Source organism: Dicentrarchus labrax, unplaced genomic scaffold, assembly GCF_905237075.1.
Source record: "Dicentrarchus labrax unplaced genomic scaffold, dlabrax2021, whole genome shotgun sequence".
Classification (NCBI taxonomy): Eukaryota; Metazoa; Chordata; class Actinopteri; family Moronidae; genus Dicentrarchus; species Dicentrarchus labrax.
In genome coordinates this window covers 15,065,329-15,090,475 of record NW_026136705.1, presented here as the reverse complement: position 1 = coordinate 15,090,475, position 25,147 = coordinate 15,065,329, and the positions used below count along the sequence as shown (strand labels likewise).

At 39.2% G+C, this 25,147-nt stretch overlaps 2 protein-coding genes across 2 annotated transcripts in view; one reads left to right on the top strand and one right to left on the bottom strand.

Moving 5' to 3' along the window:
• Positions 1 to 25,147, bottom strand: part of snx19a (sorting nexin 19a) — a 92,743-nt gene that overhangs the window by 9,497 nt on the left and 58,099 nt on the right. The gene's annotated exons all lie outside the window — the stretch shown is intronic.
• On the top strand, positions 938 to 11,813 carry LOC127364077 (carotenoid-cleaving dioxygenase, mitochondrial). Its single transcript, XM_051401231.1, has 12 exons — positions 938 to 1,105; positions 4,301 to 4,505; positions 4,587 to 4,798; positions 5,759 to 5,874; positions 5,970 to 6,072; positions 6,267 to 6,395; positions 6,487 to 6,647; positions 6,731 to 6,898; positions 7,110 to 7,247; positions 8,208 to 8,390; positions 9,712 to 9,822; positions 11,108 to 11,813. Exons 1-12 carry the CDS (start codon positions 1,078 to 1,080, stop codon positions 11,222 to 11,224), a joined length of 1,671 nt encoding a protein of 556 aa, XP_051257191.1. The 5' UTR covers positions 938 to 1,077; the 3' UTR covers positions 11,225 to 11,813.

Here is a 25,147-nt window from a genome sequence, read left to right as displayed (position 1 = left end):
AATAGACTATTGTAACAGCATCTTGTATTGTTCATCCTCTAAAGTCCTTAATAAACTTCAGTACATCCAGAATTCTGCACCTTGCCTGCTCACTCATACCCACTCCCATGACCACATCACCCCTGTCCTACAGAACCTCCACTGGCTCTGTGTCCAAAAACGGATCCAATTTAAAGTCCTTCTCCTCACTCACAAAGCCCTCCACAACCAGGCCCCCTCCTACCTCGCAGATCTGCTCCACCACCACACTCTTTCCTCTCCAGTCTCCTGATGCCAACCTCCTGTCTCCACCACTGAGGACCAAGCATCGTACCTGGGGCGACAGAGCCTTCTCCATTGCTGCTCCCTCCCTCTGGAACTCTCTCCCCAAACAAATCCGAGACTGTACTGATCCATCCAACTTCAAATCACTGATCAAAACCAACCTTTTCAGAACGGCTTCTAATGTTTGATTCATTGTTGAGTGCTGTAGATATATATCTATATTTTTTAGTGTGTTGTTTTATTACCTTTTCTTTTTTGCCTTATGTGTGTGTCTTTGAGATCCTAGAAAAGCGCTCTATAAATAAAATTTATTATTATTATTATTATTATTTATGAATTTATAATCCAGTAATAAAGGTTAATATGTAGATGATTCAGAATTTGGCCATTCTGCATACTGGGTACTTTTACTTTTGGTAGTTTAGGTAAATTTTGGTGATAATAGTTTAGTTCAGTTTTAATAAGAGTTTGAATACAGGACTTTTACATGTAACGGAGCACTTTCACAGATCTGAGTGCTTCCTCCACCTCTGGGAGTTACCACAATGTAAGTGTGTGTCGTGGATTAGCGCCTCGTTTATTACACAACCCAGAAAAGTAAACTACTAGTTTGTGCTGTATTTCTGTGTCTCTCTCTCTCTCTCTGTCTCTCTCTCTCTCTCTCTCTCTCTCTCCTCTCTCCCTCTCTCTCTCTCTCACTGCATTATGTAAACGGGTTATGTAATCGCGCCGCTGCCGGGCTGGTGAGCAGTTTATGGTCCAGCAGGACTCGGAGGCAGACAACCTGGAGTTTTCTATCCATCAGCTACTGACATGTCTCCTGTGAAGCTCGACAGTTCAGGTAAGTCTCCTCCATTTTGAGGATGTTTCACTGTACCGATGATTCACCTGCTCATAGTCTCACTGCGCAGTCTCTGCACGCAGCCACAAGCGCGTTTGAAGACCCATATGCACTTGAAACGCACATGTTTTTAAAATTGAATTTTGCATGTTTACATATTTATAAAGCAAGGGCTGTTATGTGTTCTGGTGGAGTTGGTAGGGCGATGATCAGCTCTGATCCAGACTGTATGTCATTCAGTACAAACTGTTCTGCCAGCTTCAGTCCTGCAGTATCAGGTTTCAGTTTCTCTCAGTCGACATGTCATTTAAATATGGACAGAGCTGCAGTTATTGCGTTCTTATTAAGATACTGTAGTATTGATAATAGGCTGTAATCGCAGGAGGAAATACTGTTGAGCTACAGCCAAGACCAAGTACAGTATGTGAGCTGCCGGTCCCGGAAGACTATGTTTACTGTATCAGAGGTAGCCTTTACATTGTGCAGAGAAGTTACCCCTGTCAGTGTTTTACTAAAGGTTTCAGATCAGTACTACTGCGGCTTTAATGTGTGTGTTGCATTACTGCTGCAGATGTGGAAGGCTGAGCTAATTCTTACTAATCCATATAGGCTACTGTTGAATCTACAGCAGGAATCATATTTAATAAGATCATCATATGTTTGTGGTGTGTCTGTCCTGTGAGAACCACGTATCTCTCCCTTGGTCAGTCTCAGGCTGGGCTGGTTTGTTTTTTCAGAGGGGTTTTGGACATTTTAGCTGGTCAGGATTAATTGGTTTAACTGGTCACAGCTGGACATGGGTGGTTACAGTGGTCTAGCTGGTCACTATCATGTATTAGCTGGTCAGGCTGGCCAGGTCTTCAGTTCACTTTAGCTGGGATAGCTTGGTCATAGGTGGTGATAATGATGCACACACACAATTGCAGCAGCTCAATTGACAAGAGTGTATTAGAGACTGGGTCAGTGGGGCCAGTGCTCCTGATATGTATTATATATTTTCAAAACCATGCTCAGTTTTATGCATAAAGCCCGTTTCCTGTAATACATAGTTTTGGTCAGATTATATTGACCACAAGCCTCTAAATCAGGCTTCTTTCCTTACCCACAAAAAAGTCTAGAAATAAATAATTAAATTAAAGGAAAACAAGGACTTGTTTTGAAGCCTCCACAGCCACCTTCCTTTACTGTTAAATGTAAGAAATATTAGCCAAATAAAGCATAAAGTTAATGAGAAACAATTATTTGTTGTCTGTAAGTAGAAGAGTGTACACATTAAGGTAAAAAATGTCAGAGCACCTTACCAAAATGATACCAGAATGTATAACATTTATAAAATACTACACACATATCAAATGATTTTAAGCCGAAAAATAATGTATTACACAATTAATACATTTCCAATTTTTTTTTTCAAAAAACACAATTTGACAAACTGTCTATAACTACATTTTTGTCAAATTGTTTCCTCACACAAATTATCATTATTTTTTACCAGGTCGTGTAATATAGAATCCCTCCAGCATCTCCCCCTCTGTCTTCACCCATCCACCAAAATACATGAAAAGAGACAACAATTAGCCTTGTGTTGTGATCAGGCTATTTTAATGCACTGTGATATCAAAAAGTAACATTTGCTGAATTTTCTTTCAATTTAGATCTGAAAAAATTAATACTTTTTACACATTATCAATAATCTGAGTGATTAATCTCAGCTAAATACCTGTAAACACAGCAAACTGATTAGCAACCAAAGCTTGAAGAAATATGTTTATACACTGAGCTAATAATGGACTTACATCGTTTAGGTGACTCCAAACAAATAATGTACTATTGTGCCTGCAAGGTATATATTGCTAACATGTTAGCCAAAAGCATTTTTAGGCCAAGATTATATAAAAAAGTATTGTAACCAGACAAAACGGTCAAAAAGTTTTCTCACATGCATGCATATATTACTGTACATATGTAAATTAAACCATTACATATATTCCCTAATAAATAAATAGTGTACATTCATTTTATACTATAGATTATTACTGCTAAGAACAAGCCACTCCCCGGCTCTAGTGCTGGGCTAAATAGGGCTTCAGCCCATGGCAACAGTGGAGCTGACTGTTAACAGTTATTTCAGTCACATGTTTTTGTTCACGCTGGAATCTGCCATGAGGAGTTCAGTTGAGTTCTGTGTTAATATGGGTTGAGGTTTGTCAGACAAACACTGTAGTGAAACCAAACAACACAACGTTTCTGTGATCCAGCTGTTTTTCCTCCCACTGAGGGACCAAACGTAGCTGCATGTTTACAGCTGCCTCTCTGTAAACACATGGGCCAAAATAAACAGGTGCCAGTTCAAGTTCACAGTCTGTTGCAATCTGTGTAACTGTACGTGTTAATGTACAGACTTTTCACTACACAACATCTGAGAAACTTTGAAATAAGAAATAAAAAACTGTCAGGTTAAAGTTCAGGAAGGTGTCACAGCTTGTTTATTGAGCAAACATTACATTGGTCTACACAACATCCACCATTTTCAGTATTCCACTGAATTTATGAGGGTTTTATTCCAAATAGCCTTTACTTCAAGTTAATGTTACATTTGTAAGTAAAGTAAAGTATTTATTAGCAGCAAGTGAACAGATTGAAAGACCATGAACTTGTTTACAACAAGAGTTTTATACTTATAAATAGATTGAAATGTATTTAAAAAAATAAGTTTTGGCACAGTTACACCAATTATTTTTTATTTAAATATTTGAGTACATTCATATATCCAGACTTGTTTATATTCGCTCTGACAGCAGAGGTTTAAGAAGAGGCTGCTCATACGGCTCTCAGCTTAGAGATAAACAAGTCGACATCAAACTGATGAATCCTGCTTGTCGAAATATAAATACATATGTTTGATAAAAATTGCAAATGCAAACAGTGCAGTCAAATACATCATGTGTTGTCCTTCCACACAGAAATAGGGCTCTTATTCCAAAGTATGCCATATATTGAGTCTATTTTTCATTGGACATTGTTGCCTAATAGTTTGACTTACCAGACAGACCAGTTTCTCCAGATATTACCCTGGCTCAGCAGCCAAAAAGCAGCAAAACAGTTTGAATTGAACACAGCAGCAGCATAGAAGGCCATGTCCCTAATGTCCATCTGGTTTAGGTATGATACTGTAAATGTGTGTGTTTCCTACAGATGGTACCAAGCCTGTTGATAATGGCAATGCGAAGGAATGCATAACATCAGTGCTGAAGGGACTGGAGACAATTGCACCTCTGGTCCGCTCTGTAGAAGAGACCCCTGAGCCAATCTCCACCGAAGTACAAGGCACCATTCCCTCCTGGATCAATGGCAACCTCCTTCGCAACGGCCCGGGGAAGTTTGAGTTTGGAAACACACAGTGAGTTTGGACACGTCAAAACACATATAAAGAAAACACCTTCCTCTGTGATTAAGCCTTTCCATCTTTATTTCATCCCAGCTACAACCACTGGTTTGATGGGATGGCTATGCTGCACCAGTTCAAAATCGACAAAGGACAGGTGACATACATGAGTCGGTTCCTGCACAGCGATGCCTACAAGAAGAACAGTGAACAGAACCGCATCGTGATGTCAGAATTTGGTACCATCGCCATGCCGGATCCCTGTAAAAACATCTTTCAGCGCTTCCTGTCTCGCTTTGAGATGATAGGTGAGGAGAATAGATAAGAATTAATGGAATAGAGCAGTGGTCTTCAAAGTGGGGTCTGGGGACTCCCAGGGGTCCTTGAGAGGGTTGTAGGGGGTCGTCATGAATAAGGGTAATTTTCACTATAACTCCATCCATAAGTACCACATTGATAGACTGTATGACTTTGGTGATTGGTTTCATACACTTTCTGTGGCTCAGAGGCAGAGCTGGTCGTCCACTAATCGGAAGGTTGATGGTTTGATCCCCCACATGTCGAAGTATTCTTGAGCAAGATACTGAATCATGAACTAAGGGTGAATGTGGCAAGTAGTGTAAAAGCGCTTTGAGTGGTCGGAAGACTAGAAAGGTGCTATACAAGTACAGGTTCATTGACCATTTACCATTTATTAGATCAAGGACACTGGGACAAAATCTAATATAAAAAGGGGTCAGTGATCTAATTTGTGTCAGGTTAGGGGTCCTTGACCTGAAAAAGTTTGAAAACCTCTGGAGTATAAATGGATAATGTGTGACAAAGGGCTCATGGTAATCAGTTACAGTTGGTTTGTTGATTCATTGCTCAACAATCTTGCTTCACTGAATTTCAGTCTCTGAGGTATAAATGAATAAAAGCACAGACTTTTGAGAACTTGGTCATTTGAGAAGTGGCAGGAGAGCCAGAAGTGAGATTACGTGAAAGAAAAGAACAATTTGTTCAGTATCATTGTTTGTACAAACTCTGCTTTGGTCTGTGGTGAGGCCAGGAGTGGAGCCCTTTAAGTTTCTCTTTATACACCAAGATTACATAATAACACGTGCTACAGTGGGGAACAAGGCATTTCCTAAATGTTTCACATTCCTAATAGACTTTTCAGTAACCAAAAGCAGCAAATTGTGTGGCAGAATGGTTTACCAAGATGGCTGTTAAAGGAGGAACGCTTTCATCCATTTTAAAGGCCTCTGTTTTTCTCTCTGTCACAGAGCCCACAGACAATGCCAGTGTGAGCTTTGTGAAATACAAAGGTGACTACTATGTCAGCACGGAGACAAACTTCATACACAAAGTGAACCCAGAGAACCTAGAAACATTGGAAAAGGTACACACATACCAGTTTATATGCAACATATACACATATTTTCAGAGCAGTGTCAGCACACACTGATCTTTCTCATTCTCTGCTATGTTTTGTAGGTAGATTGGAGCAAGTTCATTGCTGTAAATGGAGCCACTGCCCACCCACACTATGACCCCGACGGTACGACCTACAACATGGGAAACTCCTATGGAAGCAAAGGTCAGCCCCATCACCCACAAGACCCATATTAAGATTTACAGAAATCAACAGCGCAATTATTTGTTTCCTCTATAATAAAAACTAAATAGTGTTCACTGAATATCTGTCATCGCTGGCTCACATCTCATCTTTAACCTAAGAGATGTCAGAGGAAATGTGTGTAAAAGCTATTACAAGGTACATTATTATTGCAGGTGCCCTGTACAACATCATCAGAGTACCTCCTGAGAAGACAGACGCCACAGACACCCTGCAAGGAGCCAAAATACTCTGTTCTATTGTGCCTGCGAGCAAGTCCCATCCCTCCTACTACCACAGCTTTGGTAAGCCAGCATTCATTAGTGATGTCCATCTTTCACACTGCTGCCCTCAGCTACTGTACAAACCCCAGTAATACCGTTCTCCTGCTTCCAGCCATGTCTGAGAACTACGTGGTGTTCATTGAGCAGCCAATTAAGATGGACCTGCTGAAGATAGTCACATGCAAGCTGAGGGGGAAGGCTTTGAGCGAGGGCATCTACTGGGATCCCAAGCAGGAAACTGTCTTCCATCTTGTTGACAAGCGTACAGGCGAGGTGAGATGAACACTACTGGTGGAAAATAAAAAAACGTCCTGCTTTAGATGCTGGATCATCTAATCGTGCTTTCTGTACCGCAGGTCAGTTCAGTGAAGTACCACACCAAAGCAATCTCCACCTTCCATCAGATCAACGCCTTTGAGGAGGATGGACTCTTGATGCTTGACATCTGCTGTGCAGACGACGGCCAAGCCATCAACAACTACCTCATCCAGAACTTACGCAAGTCAGGAGACGCATTAGACGAAGTCAGCATCTTAATATCCCCTCACACACACATAAAAATCCACCCTCGGATACTGTTAGATATCATCAGAGCAATCCATTTTTCTTTTGCATTGTGCTTCAGTTTTCAAGTGTACTGCTGTTTTATACATCACATGTTTTCAGACACACTGTAAGAGAAGAATCCCTAAAATGCGCACATACTGCATTGTTCCTGTACTATGTCCTTCCCAGGTGTACAACGCCATGTGCAGAGCTTTCCCTCGGCGCTTTGTTCTGCCTCTCCATGTGACGAGTGAAACCCCCACAGGCCAGAACCTGAACACTCGGCCCTCCAGTACGGGAACGTGTGTCAAAATCAGCGGTGATAAGGTGAAACTGAATTGTATATGATAGTCTCTTAAGTAAGTAATATTGTGCTGTACAAAACACATCACACTCCAAGAGACTAATAGTGGTGGAAGTATTCAGCTTCTTTACTTACACAGAAGTAGCAATACCATGATGTAAAAATACTACTTAAGTAAAAATTACCGTAGTGTTATTGAAAAATATTAGATTATTGAAGTTATTATTATTATTATTACATATGCCTTAATGTGTTAGCAGCACTTTCCTTTTTGAAGTACTTCATACACTACTGGGTAGTTAAATGTATGTTGTAATCCCCATAGTAACTAGTTACTAGTTGTTACAATGTAGTGAGTTATATATTTCCCTCTGCAGGGTAAATATATCCAGTTACTTTCCACCAGTAGAATTGAATCACTCCAGACACTGAATTTGTTGCAGAATGGGAAAGATGCATCTACTACAAAGTAACACTAAATATGTAACCATAATGGGATTGTTAAATATAAAAATATATTAATAAAAAATGTGATTTAGGGCATTTATTTTGATTAAAAGAATATCACAATTCATTTCCTCCTATTTTTCTGAATTGCTTCTACAATGACTGAGTGTTAATAATACTGAAAATAATATTTAAAATGTGTCACAGTAATTGAAAATACGCAGTCCCAGAGGTACAACTCCAGTTAGCATTTTCATCTATCAACTTTTGTGTGTTATATTAAATTTGAATAATTAAAATTCACAAGATCCAGCTCATGACACCGAGAGAACTCAACACAGAAACAGTCAGGTGGTTGGATTTACTGAAGGCAAAAGCAACAAATAAACCAAAAGTCTTCTTTTTCATATGAGCGTCACAAACTGAAGCTGATGGCCAGTGAGCTCATGGACACGACTGATTTCACTGCATGTCCGTAGTAAAAACTCTATTGACTATAAGTGACAATAGACAGTTGATCCTCTCTTTGTCAACAGGTGTTCTGCCAACACGAGAATCTCCATGGAGATGACCTCCAAGAGTACGGTGGCCTGGAGTTCCCTCAGATCAACTACAAGAGATATAACACACAACCATACCGTTATTTCTATGGCTGCGGCTTCAGACACCTGGTGGGAGACTCACTGCTCAAGATGGACCTGAACAACAAGATGCTCAAGGTGTGTGTGTGTTGTTTGTTTTTTAATTTGTGTAATTAAACAAGTTTATTGTCTGAATAACACAACTTCCCCCGTCCTAAAATACAACCCAACTTTGTGCAACATAGCAGAATGTGTCTATGGTTTTGACCACATCTAGTCAGTTTACATTTATTAATCAATCAATCAATAAAACTTTATTTATATAGCATATTTCATACAGTTCAGTGCAATTCAAAGTGCTTCACAGATAGACATAGAAAAATACATGAACAAAAAAGGCAACAAAAAATAACAAACAAATAAAACATAAACATGTTAAAGGAATATTTTGGGGAATTTGCTCTTCTGTTTTCATGGAGATAGACAAGAGGATGGATACCACCCTCATATCTGTCTGTTAAATATAAACCTACAGCCAGGAGCCTTTATCCTATAGCTTAACATAAAGACTGGAAACAGCTAGGTGGGATATGTCAGAAGGTAACAAAATCCAACAACCAGTGCCTCTAAAGCTCAATAATTAACACATTATTAACATGTGTTATGTGCCAGACTATTTCTTGTCTGGGAGTCAAGACAGAGCTGGGCTATCTATTTGCCTGTTTCCTGTCTTTAAGCTAAGATAAGCTCCAGTGTCGTGCCCCTAGGGAGTAATGAGTACGACTAGAGACCATTTTGTGATAGGATTCCACCACTTGCGAAGTGTGTCAACATGTTGATGCGCCGACCCATGAGATCTCAGTGGTCATTACTACATTATTACATGAGTACCCTTGGTTTAGACCACCCCTTCGCCCTCAGCCTTCATTTTGATCTCAACTACACCTGTACAGATTTGTGACTGCATCTTGCACAGTTGTGAAACTGCTTCATTGACACAATCTGTCCACAGACAGACATATAAACACTTGGCAGAGTATTCAAAACTGCTTCTGTGCTAGTTCCCACAGCAGTCGGTGTCTCCGGGACCACATTTTCCATGATGACACACACACACACACAGAGACTCACAAGGTTAAAACAATGGACCGGTTGCACAGCAGAAATATTAACAAGTCATATCTGGAGACTCACAGGTGTATTAATTATTGCTGCATTCCACTTAGGGGAAGTCCTGCTATTGTGCGTGCTGGTTTATTGTCACTGTTACTGGACACTGAGCCGTTGTTACTGTTATTAAGTTCATCTGTATTTTTCCTGCTGTGACAAAATGTTGCTGGGCAACAGTCCATAGCAACCACACACATTACTGAAACACTAAGCTTCTATTACTGAATGTGTGTGTGTGTGTGTGTGTGTGTGTGTGTGTGTGTGTGTGTGTGTGTGTGTGTGACCTCAGGTCTGGTACCAGAAAGGTTTCTTCCCATCAGAGCCTGTGTTTGTGCCGTCCCCTGACGCCGTGGAGGAGGACGATGGTGTCATCCTCTCTGTGGTTCTCACCCCCTCACAGGTAAGAGAGTAAAGATGGACAGGAAATGTTGGAAAACCCACAGAAAGAGAACTAAGATATTTTTTGGTTTAGTAATAATTTAGCAAAGGTTTAGTAATAAAAGTAGTTAGTAGTCATCAGTGTTATAATGTTTCACTTTATAGTATATTTCTCTGACTTTAGAACAACATGGTTTCTTTAGTTTTAGTTACCACCAGACAGGAGGCCTGTAAGTCTACCTGAGCACAGCACTGGACACATAATCCATCGTAAAAAATATTCATGAGGGAGCAGAGTCATAAATATTCATAGATTAATTTAAAACCAAATTAACTTTGATAGTTTAAAGTTTTGAATTACAAACAGAAAAAACAAAACTTTCTAAAGCAGAGGAGCCTGTATGTTAGTAGTGGCATTAATATGAACCATATGGGTTATTAAATCTGCAGAGAGAGAGAGGATTACAGGTACATATTACAAAATAATTACAAAGATTGTCAGTGGGATTTTTGTTGGAAATTGGAGCAGGAGGCAAATGCTACTTTGGGTCTGTGTATAAACTGAACTGAAGGATTTGAACAGGAAGATAACAGCAAATGAGTTAGTTCTACATATTACAAACTTTTAATTGAAAGTTAAATCCTATTATTTCTATTTTAAGGGCAGACAAGCGCGAACCGTCTTGAGGTGTTGTTGTTGTGCCCCCTCCTGACAGCATGTCTGGCAGCTTAAATCCAAGTTGTGCCGCAGTTTATTATTATCCTCCTCTCTTCTCTTAACTACGCTGTTTCTGTAAAGCACATCAAGTAGCAAGTAAGATTATTTATACAGCACCTTTCAGGAGAGCACAATAAAAGACAAAACGGCAAATGAAATGCAGACATAAAGCACATCAAATGTTGAGGGATAATTAAAGCTAAAATTAAACTGTGTCGTGACCAGGAGCAGTTTGACATAGTCTGTCAATCAGCACTGTGGAAGTGGACTTTGAGAGTGTGCAGTGCTAATGCAAAATATTTCTAAAGTGGCAAATTAAATTTCCTCAATTGATTTTGTGAATTATTCATTTATTTAACCCGGATAAAAAGAATTCTCTGTGGCCTTCCACACACATGCACTTTTCAAAAGATGTTCTGGTCCTTTAAGGCGATCAGAGCTGCTCTTTAAAATAAATATTTAACTGTGAAACACACAGGAAGCTGCGTGTTAGCTGGAGAAGAGTTATACATGTACTATCAATGGCATTATTCTGATAATAAGCTCTTGGTGGTTTTCGATTGTAATTCCACACAACTTTTCTCTCCAGGATAAAGCAACATTCCTCCTGGTTTTGGATGCAAAGACATTTGAAGAGCTGGGAAGAGCCAACGTTCCCGTTAACATGGCTTATGGCTTCCATGGTACCTTCAGCGCCTCTGCATAAAACTGTTTCTGTTACATTGAAAGTGTTTCTGATATTGACTATAACACAGTGTTGATGATTATAACCACTATATTCCTGATTTTACTGAGTTACTGCTGCACTATAAGATGAAAATGGACGCAGTGTTTTGTACTGACTGAGTACCAATGAGGTACTTTTTAAACTGATCTCGGGTTTTAAGTGACACCCAACAGTAGTGGCATTTAGACAGTTTTAGCACTTAATAAACCCAAAGATATTCATATTATTATTAACCCTGGGCCGCTGCAGCAAGGACTCAGCCTCGGTACATGGGTTGCCAGCTCTACCCACTGAGCTATCCGGGCGCCCCTTCATATTATTATTAATTATATTCTTTTTGTATCAACCTGAAACATACATACTGTTCTCAGGAGAGCACTCTTGAGTTGTTATACTGTGTACGCAGTATAAGACATTCCAACTACCAAGTGCCAAATTAACATATTCTTAAATATTCTTAAAAATGATTTTGTACTCTGTTTTTTTACTTTAGCAATATTTTTTACAGGCTGAATGAGTTTTATACACTCTGATTACCAATAAAATGTTTACCTCTTTGAACGGTCAAGTGTGTTTACAGAGTTGTGGATTGTCCGTCCATCCTACACACACACACACACACACACACACACACACACACACACACACACACACACACACACACAAATCTCTGCCAAGATAATATGCAGCAATATGCTCATATATTAAAACAGCTGTTTCATATTCTGACTGGGTTTTATTTGTAGTTTTATTATTTATATTGCATCAACACAATATAAACAATATAATCGGGTTATTTTTGACACTAAAATGTATAATTTTGTATATTTGCTTAACTTTCTTCTCACTTCCTTCGCTTTTTTTCAAATAAATACACAGAAAAAACATTTCACACTATTTTTAAGTCTTTGTCTTACAAATATTTTAATATGTCAATGCTCAGTGAAAAACACTTTCAATTATTAACATCATCACAGTCTAGTTGTCAAATCATAACTGAAGAATTGTTCACAGTGGTTGATAAGAAAAATAGTTTGCCATTTTACTGTACTGCACACATGTAAACTACATAGGTACTTAAATCTTAATCTAAAATATAAGAGCCTCTATTAAGTGTTTGTATTGTGAATTATAAATTAAATACATGTATTATTATTTGAATGGTTTATTAGAGGGTTTTAAATGAACATAATACACATTTACAATAATACACTAACTGTTGCTTAAATATGGTGTGGTCTCTCATATACATTTTAATGACATAAATTTGAAAGATACTATCAAACACAAGGTATAATCTATCATCAATAGTCTTCCTAGAGGTTAAAATTTGGGAAACCCCTTTACTGGGTGGAGGATATCATTTGATGGTATGAAATAATTTGATTCACTGTATAATAAGAAATACATCACAATGTAACTTTTTGAAAGCTGAATACTTCATGCTCTACAATCCAGTGCTGAGCTTATTTTATTTTTAAACCCTGAAACGCCAAACCAATAAAAACGTGATAAATGGCTGCAACTGAGGTTTTTCTGTCTGCTGTAATAAATTCACACATCATCCACTAGAGGTCAGCACGTGATACCATTTCAGGCACCATCAGTCTGAATCTGCAGAGTCAGGACCTGAACTCACTACCTGACTAGGATTTTGTTAATAAAAATGTCAAGGAGAGAAAAAAACATAGTACAGAGAGAAAAACCTGTCACATTGAGCTTTGTGTTGTTTGTGTGTATTGGGACAACAGAAAGACTTTGGGGTTTGTAATCAGCAACAATGCAATTTCTCCCTTCAGTGACTGCGTTGTCGTCTGTATCGTAACAGTCGTAAACAGCAGCCCTTTCTGCTTTCAGCTGCATGACTGTGAATCTTAACAGATCCACTCTCTGGCTCAAAAACTGTTTCAACAAAGGGGTGAGGCAGGAGCAACGTCTCTAAGGGAGGCGGGCTCAACATGGGCACACAGACTATAAGAGGGATCAAACCTGTGACCTTCTGACAATTGGATGGTCTGTAACCGCCAGCCTACCATGCCACTTCAAAAACGTACAGCAAACACTGGAGGAGCCTGGCATTGAACCACAGAGGGGTTATTTCCAAGTCTGTGACCTTAACAACTGCATTTATAGGACACTTGAGACAGAGCGCCTCAACTGGACAAAAACAAAGATGAGATGCAAGAAAAAAATAGATTTGTGATGTTCAAGAGTGAACTGGAACAGGAGACAAGACTAGTATCACACCTTGGTTCAAAAAACAAAACAAAAAATTACATTTGGAATGGATCAGACTCGAAACAATGGATTAAAGCAGAGGACTAACTGCGGCCTGCCAATTCACTGTTTTAGGCTGCGTGTGTGGCCACGATGAACAGATGCGCATTTCCATAGAGGAGTGAACAAAAGGGAAAAGAAAAAAAAACTCTCCCGGTGGTTCTTGACAGCCGGTTAAAGCAACAGGAACCAAACTCTTAAAAGGAAACCTCTAAATCTAACAGTTCTTTCAGTCAATTTAAGTTTTTAAAGTTTCAGAGAGTACAGAACATGCATTATTGATGGTTACAACTAGGACTGCAGCTGGTACATTTTGTAAGAACAATTGTGATTTCTTTAAATCAAAAAGGATTTTAAGAACAATATGCAACCGTACACTTGTTTTCTCTGTCTGAAACTTTCAAAGACTTCCTCATCAACTACTCATCACTAACCTCTGAGCATTATTCTCTACAGCGAAGCTGCACAATCAATACATTTGTGTAATATACTCTGTATAAGCAGCCGAAGGAATGTGGCAGAGCAAGATAAAATAAACCTATCAAAAATAATTACGGTGATAAATCAGAGATTTGATGTGATTTCAGTGAACAGGAATCCACCAGCTGCGTCTTTTGATTTATTCTGCAAAGTGAAGTGCTGACAGATATTTTTCCTGTAGCAAGTCTGGAAGCAAACAAATCCCTGTTATTATCCTTTGTGTTGCTGCTGAACTCAGTTTAGTCACCTACAGTATGAACATGTACCAGGCAGCAAGGAATGTACGAACAATCATTTTCATATCGACCACTCAACGTTGGTTTAATTTTCTTATTTAGCACAGATTGACTGTGCCACAGAGAGCGGGCAGCGGTTTTGTAATCTCTATTGAAGCAGTCAGCAGTGACTCAGGTCAGGAATTGTGATTTCGTTGCAGGATAGTAGCTTGTGATCAGCGGTGGCATAAGAAGCACAATGTTTATTTTTAGCTTGTTTCTCGTTTGTGATATGAATAGCCCTGAAAGCTGCTGCCTTCTGTGTAAACTCATGAAATGTTTGAAGTCATACTCCACTGCGAGCAAGCTTTTGCATTACACAGTCTGTTGATCCATTGTTAATATAAAAAAATATTGATAAGACCAGCTTTAACGATTAGAGTCATGGTAGGGATCCACTACAGCAGGTCTCGAGTTGTATCGTCAGTATAGAGTTAGCTCAGTCTGTACTAAACTAAAAACTGACAAACAAAAATAAAAATACAGTAAAGACACAATGTGGCCATCGACCAAAGTGATTTATCAACCCAATGTAATTTTATATTTTTTAAAAACTGTTCATCTGCCCTGCACACACACACACATTTCACTTAATCAGAAAAGAGCTGAGACACACAAAAAGCTGCACATTAGTTCATTAACTTCTTCATTAAATTTTTTCAAGGTCAGTGAAAATGAAAACACCTGTGTAGCTGTACAATGGGTGTATCAAAAATCTGCTGTGCATACGATAATCTATATATAAAACACAGTTGAACAGGGAAATGCACACAGAAAGCATTATCCTGTTCCAAGAATGTAGAGGAGAAATTACGGTAGCTGTGAAATTTGCAAAAAATGCAAACTCCCTCATCTAGATTCAGTGTTTGTTTTGTCTGTTCTGGGCTACTGTAGAAAAATGGCGGTTCAATATGGCTGACTCCATGGAAGAGGACCCGCTCCCTCTGTAGCTAAAAAAGGCTCATTTTAAGCTAGCAAAAACAGAACAATGGGTTATTTTTGGGTGATTATACACTAATGAAAACATACCAATGAATATTATATTATATTTCTGCCAATAGATCCTCCTAAATGTTACACACTGGACCTTTAACCAGAAGTTATTGCGTTTCACAGACACAAATGAAGACAAAATAATTCTATAATAATTATTTGAACACAACAGCAGTTTTGTTGTGAAGAAGACACACCGGCCTGGTATTAAGTGAGAGTAAGATAACACTCAATAAACAATAAACATTATCCACTGTTTTTTTTCTTCACAGTTTTGACTGTCATGTTGTTTACTATTGGTAGATGCTCGACTTGACTGTAGTACTTAACCTTAAAGTAAATAGAGATCATTCTAATAATAAATGTGCCACACTGTAATGACTCACTGAGACACTTGAATATAACAGAGCCATTGTCATTGTTACTAATAACAACTGTGTTTTTCCTACTATGACAAGTCAAAATGTCTGTTGTGAAAATTGCCTCTACCTTCTGTGAGTCCAGGTATTTTAGGTCTACTGTACAGCAGTTGTTGGTCTAGGTTGGTCTACAACACAGGTCAGGAATACAGTGCAGCTTTGTCAAAAGCTGTTTCTAAACATAAAGTCAGTGTCTACAGACTCCCTGTATTAAAGGAATATTGTAGTCACATTTCTATTTATGTTCAAATTAAACAAACAAGCTACACAATGTTTATTAGTGAGCTTTAGAGGTGCTGGTAAGTGTATTTTCGAGCTTTAGAGAGAGCCAGGCAAGCTGTTTTCCCCACTGCCTCCAGTCTTTATGCTAAGCTAAGCTAATCAACTCCTGTCTCTAGCAGTAGTTATTTTTTTGTCCCTTTTGACAGGATAGCAGTTTCCCTCTGCTTCCATTGTGCTAAGCTAGGCTAAACACATCCTAAATGTATCTTTACACTGGACAAAAGGTGTTGAAACTGTCAATCTTCTCATCTGACTGCAGGTAAGACAGTAAGCAAGCTCGAAATGTTGGTTTTCCTTTAAAGCTCCAGCTCTGCTTTTAGATGACAGAGAGTCAGGCTATAACCGGAACAGCTCTAAAAAAATACACAACATTTTGACTTACGAGTAACCCTGTCGGAGAAAATCAAATATGGAAGGTTTTTTCCTGACAGGCAAAATATCTATCAAAATTCTCCGACAGATTTGTTCTGAGATCCACGATGTGTTGACAAGTGTGTACAGTGTTTTAAATCTACTGCAGCACATGAGCCCTCTTTCAAGTAACATCAGACTGCTAAAACAGAGTTCAGTTTTTCACTTGTGTTTCTCTTTTAGGCGCTGCATTCTCCTGATAATCATGTACATGTGAGGAATCCTATTTCCTATTTCCACTCTACACTAGTCTGTTTCGAGTTAGTTCATTACTACAGTGAGCGTGCCGTGTACGTGTGTATGTGAACATTTTTCAGAATCAAGAGCATCACTTGACCTCAAAGTGCTGCGTGTGATATGTCAGTGTGGCATGTTCCCCTGGCACACATATTGTATAGACTTACACAAACACACACACACACATATATCCACACACTAAATCCCTGCTGCAGTCTTTTCAATACATCCCGCCTGATTCACGTTAACCCATAAAACATGTCTGACATATTAATCAGGTCTGCATGTGGGGGTAGCTCTACTATTGCACTGCTGTTAGGGGGAGGGCTCTCATTGGGCCATCTTACGCATCCTAGTGGCCAATAAGAGAAGGCTGAATCTCTCCTCTCCTAGCAACAAGACTCCTTTTCTCTGAGCGGTGCAATCAGCAAACTGACACCCATAATTTTACAATATGAATAATTGCAACCTAACAGCTTCGCGGCAGAAACGGGGAAACACAAGTTTATCCTTTTCCACATCACTAGGAGATCTGTTTGCTGCTCTCCTGTTTTTTCTCCCTCTCCCTCCTTCTCTCCATCTTGGCTGCAGCTCTGTCTCTGAGTGCATTCAGGCAGCTCCTGTCTTACCATCTTAAAGGAACAGCCCTGCATATTTAAGTTTTTTTTTTCTCTCTCTTCAGGGGCATTGTGGGTAATGGTCTGTACTTGTTGACCTCACAGCGCTGAATGGCGGGGCCTCTCTCAGGAGGGAGAAGAAATACCTTGGCACAGAGCTATCATTTCCCCGAGACACCACCAACCTCTCAGCTATGAGCTTCTCTTTCTGTGCAGATGTTACGCTCGCAGCTCGGCCTGTTTAACATCTAATACTTTCATCAAAAACAGTAATGAAAAAAGGCGGCTGAATATTTTGAGATGCATTCTTCTAAAAGAGGTTACAAAAACAGCAGATGAAATGTGGACAATGTCCTGTTAGATAAAATGGAAGACAATTTAGCTTGATTGAAGGTTTGCTGAAATCTTAAATGACTTGGCTGCAGCTCTTGCACAGCACCTGTTGCCAGGCTACAGCAGTGCACGTGCACATGGCTGTCCGACCCCTGACCCTGAATGCATTCCTGTCCTTGCCCCTCTGGGAGTCGGGGAGAGCAGAGCACATGTTACATGTCTGCACAGCAGCCTGAGACAACCAGAAATACGTTGAATTTTTCGGCTATCGTATTGCTTGTAGCAAGCTCAGGTATGGGTCACAGTTTGCTGTCATTCTTTATGCTATGGTTCATTTTGTGGTTTGCTAGCCGTCTCACTCTTAGATGGATATTAGTGTATTCAGATTAGAGTAGGAATCTGCAGGGCTGGATATCTGAAGAGAAATGCCTGCACTCAAGTACAAAGTCTCCGTCTCATAGCTGTGTGAAATTTGACATGTAGCAATTGTAGGAACAGTCTGACCTTACACTTGCTAGACTTCTCAAATTTAAAAGAACAATATCTCATGCTCATTATAGGTCAATTGGGGTGGCATGCAGAAAGCGTCTGGCAGGTTGAGAAGCACATAATTAACTACCGATATGACCTCCTGTCCTTTTCGGCCTCTTCCGTCGAGTCTCTGAATTGTCTAACAGCAGGAACAAAAGCCCCCCCAAAGCTCATTTAGCCCAGTTTCAATGAGGATAGACAAGGAAAAAGCGCTCTCTCTTTGAAGTGTGTTCCCTCCGTCCTGCTCCGGCCCCACCTCCTGTCCAGTGGATCAGACCGTTACAGTACGAGCGGCTCTAACACACAGCCACCGTTCAACCTTAGGTGACCCTTGCTCTCATCAGACCCGCCCTCCTCTGGAGGAATGCTGCTGATGGGAGTTTTTAATATTCCCCGGCCCTGTGTGCCCTCAAATTTGGCGGTGCGGCGTTAACGCAAGCTGACACCACAGATTAGCCACAGACATCAGGAATGCCGCTGCCTTTTTGTGCCACGTGGACTTTGGCCAAAAGAGCCTTTGGTTGCAAAGGCCACAGAGACCTGCGAAAAACAGTTCCATGACAGAAAGACGGACACTCCTCGGCGTGGTCGTCTTAATGTTAGCTAGCCACTGAGCTACAGACACGTGGACACTTTTTGGATAACTTCTTTGTTGTTTGTGTTGCTACAAACTACAACACTGCAAATACAAATCCATACACAATAATAATAATAATAATAATAATAATAATAATAATAATAATATTAAACTTTATATAGCATATAGCTTTTTTTTTAACAAGGTAACAGAGTGCTGGAGGATATCTATGGGTCACCAGTACAGACATAGAACTTCCAATAACAAACCACTGAGAAAAATCCAACAAACAGTATATGACATCGAACATGAACTTCAATCAGAGAAAGATGCACTGAACAGTGAGCCGGTCCTTGAGACGTAGAGCTTCAGGCTGAGCACTCACAACAGGCAGTTTAAGCCCCTTTGAAACTTAAGCAGCTTTAGTTCTTTATCAACACAGACACATGCAATTACAAATACATAATGTTTCTAAGGCTGTGGTCATCTGATCTAATAACAGTATTAATATCAATACATTATTAATGCAAGCGTGACAGAATGACCACTTGATCACTGGCGACGTTTTATGAATATTCAAATAAAGTTAGTACTTATTGTACATTTTTCAAGGGCATAGTTGCCTGTGTGTTTAAATGGACTGTGATCTGTGTGCTTTTTATTTAATTTCACAAATGAACATTTAACTAAATTGATGTAACTAAATACAGTGAATAGAAAAAAAGCATGCACTGGAGTTTACAAAGAAAAATCTGAGGGGTATTTCAACCTTGATTGAGTCTGAATAAGATGATGTAATTCTGCTTAGTAAAGCTACAATAGCTACAGTTTCATAGAGAGAGCCGATATATATTGTACAGCACCTACATTTACTGTATAACTACAACCAGCCTTACTAAAACACCACAATCTGCTGTGGTAAACCTCCGTGTTGATGTGGCAGGTTCACAGCAAACGTATATTTTCAAACACAAATCAATTATGTGGGAAACTTGTGGTTGTTATCTTGTGACGATGGCTGAAAACCTCATAAACATTCTACATGTTCTGTTTCTCTTACTTCCTGCTATTACAGCACATCAACATACAGTGTTGGGAAAGTTACTTAAAAATGTAATGTATTACATATTACAAGTTACTTTGGTAATTAAGGTACAGATATTCATCATTAACTAGTCGCTTATTAGCATGCATATTAGTACCATATTGGCTTTTTATTAGTCATTATAATAATGCTTTATTCTGCACAATCATATTGTGCAGCTACAGGCCATTATGGGCCTTAATATAATTATTATTCTCCCTTCATAATACTTAAATATCGTTGATTCTCAAAACACAAAACAATGTGTTAACAGTGTCCGAATAACTCTAAATTCAGTCTTTTTACCTGAAAATATCTCATAACTAAGCAAGACATTAAACTTAAACTGTGATCATTCAAAAAACTGTAAGATTTTAATTCAAGTTGAATACCAGTTGAATTAGCTTAGTTATTTTAATTAGTTTCTTAGTAAAAAAAGACGGAAACAGTTTGTAGTAGATTGTTGAGGTGAAAAGAGGAGCCATGTTTTAGAGTGAGGCTCAATTCACTGATCACTGCTGTCGGCCAACATCCAATGCCAGCAAGAAGGAGTGGAAGACTGATTAGTGCTTTCAGTCACTAATATTAAAATGAACAGCTAAATTAAAACTAATGCGCTCACAGACTGAACATTTCATTCAGACAATAACAGTAGTTACAAATAATGATAACCAATTTGTTGAGGCTCTTGTAAAATAATTACAAATGTAAAAATGTGAGATATCAAAAACAGTTTTGATAATAATATGAGGATATATCTGTGGTGTTAAATACCAAAAAACATCTCAATATAGTTTTACATCTCCTCTCTCACACTTCTCTCTAGAGCTCTAACAAGAACAGGGTATTTGTGGCGTTTGAATGAGACTATTCTAACTGTTTTCTGAGTGAAGCACGGTCATGTTAACCACAGGTAATTGATTGTAGCCTACCAGGACGACGGGTACGGGTTGGCCGTGCTGGGACTATGGCCCAGGGCGGTGACTGTACAGTTGTGACATCCCAACCTCATGAACGTTCTGACTGTCCTGAAGGAACAATTTCTAAATACAATCTGTGTGGATGGAGCACTTTGATACTTTCACAGTATTTATATACTGTGCTTTATAAATGGAAAACTCACTTTCTACAAAAGAGTCAGGGGATTACTTTGGAGTCAGTGTGAGGCAGTTTCCTGCAAAATCATCAGGAAATAGTCCCCCAAAGTCAGAAATGAACTTCGTCTGACTCAAAGACACCTCCAGTGACATTTATTCACACTAAGGAAAATTAATTTTTGGTAACAAAAGGGACATTTCCTCTTGGAGCGAGAAAACACTGAAGGACACTTTTAGCACCTTAGTAGTGAAGCTGAATGAATTACTTTGCTTATTTTGTTTGCTTTTGAATAAAAATTGTTTACTTATTTAATACAACAATATACAGGTAGAAAAGGCTGCTATTGAACAACCAAATTATCATATTAAACCCTAAGGAAGAGCCAAAGACTGCTTAAAACCACCACTGGAAGTCAACCTCACCCTGTGGTAAACAAGCAAGATGAGACGTTAATACACAGAAAGAAGCAGGGTTCTCTAGACCTGCCAGCACGGAACTGATATAGAGTAAACCAATGACAGGCGCGACCATCTTTTTCATCAAAATGTGATAGGAGAATCATCCGGGCGACAGGTTTGTGCAGCTGCTGTGGTGTGAACACAATAAGACTTGTGATCACTCCACCGAGAGGAATCAATGTGACACTTTCTCCTGAAAAACTATAGAATCAAAACATGGCCTTGGCTCTTTATTAATGAAAAACAACAGGACGAGGAATTAACAACTGACATTTTAACAAAGGCGATTAAAATGTGCTTGTTGTAATTACCAAAAACTGGTAAAATGCCTAAATGAAACTCTCATTATAATATTTTGATCTAAATGCCCAACAAAGCATACTGTTGACCAGTATACACTTCATTAGATGACGGATTGACCAGTTGGCCTGCAGCCCAACTGGCCTCCAACTCTTCATGGTTCTTTAACGAAGGAGTACAGAGGCTGAGTCAGCTAAAGGAACTGCAACAAACTGTTAAAACACTGCACACAGACGGCATAAAGAAATGCAACTCGTACAGAACTGAACATAACTTAGTTAAACCACAAAGGAAGTTTCCAGGCTACACTTTTATACAAGGAGTGGCCAGAGGGTGGCCAAGGCTTTATGAGGGGGGCCATATACTAGGCCTAATAAAGGAAAATCCTGGGATACCTCAGGTCGGATTCGATCCCGAACACTAGAATAATTTGACCTGGTACTGAACAAGAGAAAAGACGGACGGAAAGTGGCTGAAGCGAATGGACCAAAGTTTCACTTTCAGTTTCTGGCACAGCAATTAAACCGGCGCACTGTCATTCATTCAGAAAATTAAAAACATCTGTGGGAAAAGTCGGTGTCTTGGCAAAACAAAGAGAAGGCTGCACATCACGGACACTAGACTCAGCTCAAGTATCAAATAAAGACGCCATTGGTATGAGAATTAATGAATGACTTGCCTGGCTAGTTTCATGTTGGGAGCTGCCCGGGCTGCTGATATCTGGGCTGGGGTCTGTCTGTGCCTGATTTGTTTTTTTTAGCAAAAACGTTGGAAATATCTCCCTTCCTCTTCAATGTTATCTGTTTATTCTGCCTATTCTACCTCACTTTAAGGTGACGTCAATCAACTGGGGTGGCACCAGGGGTGTCCAATCAGGTTCCAGGGGTGGCCAGTGCTACCCCGGCCACCCCTCTAGCTCCGCCCCTGTTTCCAGGGGACACCAAAAGCTGATGAACATGTCTGGCATTGTGGATTTTAGTTTTAACAGTCTGATTGCAAGTTTTTAGTTTAATTTATTTACCATCTTATTTATCTTATTATATTTACAGTATTTCCCAGGTGTTGACAAAGCAGTGAAGGGGTTTCTTCATTTGCTTGTGTTCACTGTCAGTCAAATATGATCAAACCACACAGTTCTGACAGAGCAGACTGCTGTAGTTGTTTCTTTCAGTGACAGCTCTTTTCATTATGAATATTTAAACGCACAGTTTGTTATTTCTGCCGCTAGGGGGTCGCTCACATCAAAACAATAACAAAAGATGTAATCTGATGACATCGTGAAGTAACGTGGGACCATGGGAGTTGTTGTCTTCATTGTTGAACAACCAGCATTGTTGACGTGACTCAGCCAGAAATTGTCAACATACAAGATGATGTATGAAAGTTGTTTTTTTCACATTACATTTAGTCACATTTGCAACTTATAGCAACTAGAGTCAGGTAGGAAACCCATCGTTACGTGGATAAAATCTTTCTCTGTGTTTGAGCATTGTTGGAAAGATTTTGGAAAGTTTAAGTACAGCTCAACAAAATATGTAACATAGGTCCAGTGTTTATGGACATTTTATTGTGGAAATGTTAAATATTATATCTTTAATGCTATAGGAAAGTATAGGTAAGAAGAAGAACTAAGGGCAGGTTTTTATGGGTTGCTCTCAGGGATGCAACACATGACTGTTTATTTCAGTCAACCATAGTTTTTTCCATTATTCTAGTGCATGACAAATCTATATATATATATATATATATATGGCTGACTGATGATGTAGAGTCTCTGGACCTCACTTTTACACAGTGCAACATTTGTTGTTATTAGTGACTGATCTGTTTTTCCTTTTTTCTATCGACTGATTAATAATTTAGTCTATTAAATGTCAGAAAATAATGTAAATTGCCCATCACAGCTTCCAAGAGCACAAGGTCACATCTTCAAATTCTTTGTTTTTTCCAACCAAAATTCCCAATCCAAATATATTCGATTTAAAATGCTATTAAAAAAGATAAAAGAGGCAAATTCTCACATTTGGTAAGAAGAACCACCTTGAAAAACCTTTTCATTTTGCTTAATAAACCATCAAATTTGTTGTTCCACACAATTATATTTCTGTCTGATTTATATATTAATCAACTAATAGTTTCAGCACTAGTGTATTTGCATAATTTTGACAACATAATTCCCAACTCTGACTGAAAACTGTGGATAATTGGAGGCCTGCTTTATTTTTCACATAGGTTCAGCCCAACAGTATGATATGCTGCATGGATTATAGGTAATGACTGTTATGTACCTGTGGTCATATTGTATTTGCAGATATTTATCATATGTGCCGTTAATTAAATTCAACAGTGGTTGAAATTCTGAGCTGCCCTTTAATCATTTATGCAGCTTATGGCCAATCAAAAGCCTGTTCTTTATACATCCTCCCTATGCCCACAGGTCTGCCTAATCCATCACACATAAAGTTTGTATACATACACTTGTGCACATACTGTCTAATGAAGGTACATGCACATGGACTAGCAGTTGTAACTCATCACTTTATAACCAAGCCACTCCTAGACACGACAAACATGACATAAACACATCAGAGATCATCACCAACCACCAGATACAAGAGTGTGAAAATGACAGACTGGATCAATACTTTGTTTAGCTTGAGAGCAGCTGTTGGTGGGGAACTGAGATCACAAGAGCTCACTTTCAACGGGCACCCTAGCAGCTGCACTCAGATACTCAATGCAGGGAGGAGATCTGAGTTGGGCGGATGCCTCGTGCGGCGAAAAAGCTCCATCTGCTCCCTCAAGTCTTGGATCGTTCTTCAGCACCAGACTTATTTTGAAAAGTCGCCCGGGTGTTTGTGATCTACGTGTGCGTGGACCGGACCACAGATCACCTCAGAGCCCTGGGTATAAAAACTGTCTGGACTGTTTGCGGTGCAAGTGATATATGAATATAAAACACTGTCACATATGGAGGACTGATATACTTCTAAAGCACTTCTGTTTTCTGTTAAATTCATGGCAGCTTAATCAACTCACATGACTCTTATATTAATGCATCAAATCCGATGAGGTAGAAACAGGCCTAGAAGAAAGAAGAAATGCTGATTAAGAAAAGATGTGAGAGGAGGGGAAAATGGAAGCAAAGTGCGGAGCTGCTTGTGAGTGTGGGGGGAAAAAAAAGAAAAGAGTTCCTCAGAGTCCTCTGTCATTTATGCTTGGAAGAAAAAAAAAGAAATCACATACAGGGCCCCTGTCTCATTTCTATGGCAACCTGAAGGCTATTATCGTACCTTGCCATTCATTATGAAAGGACTTCAGTTGACAGGGAGCAAGACTTGGTGGGGAGGGAGGAGGACAGTGAGGTGCATTTTCCCTACACACTGCTGGAAAACAGAAGGAAAAGGAATGAATGAATGAAAGAAACACTCAACTACTCAGTGTAATACAGGAAAGTGCACTGACACTTACAGTAAAACTGTTTATTAATGCCAGAGATTTTCTGTTTCGACAATAAGCGACTGCATGTT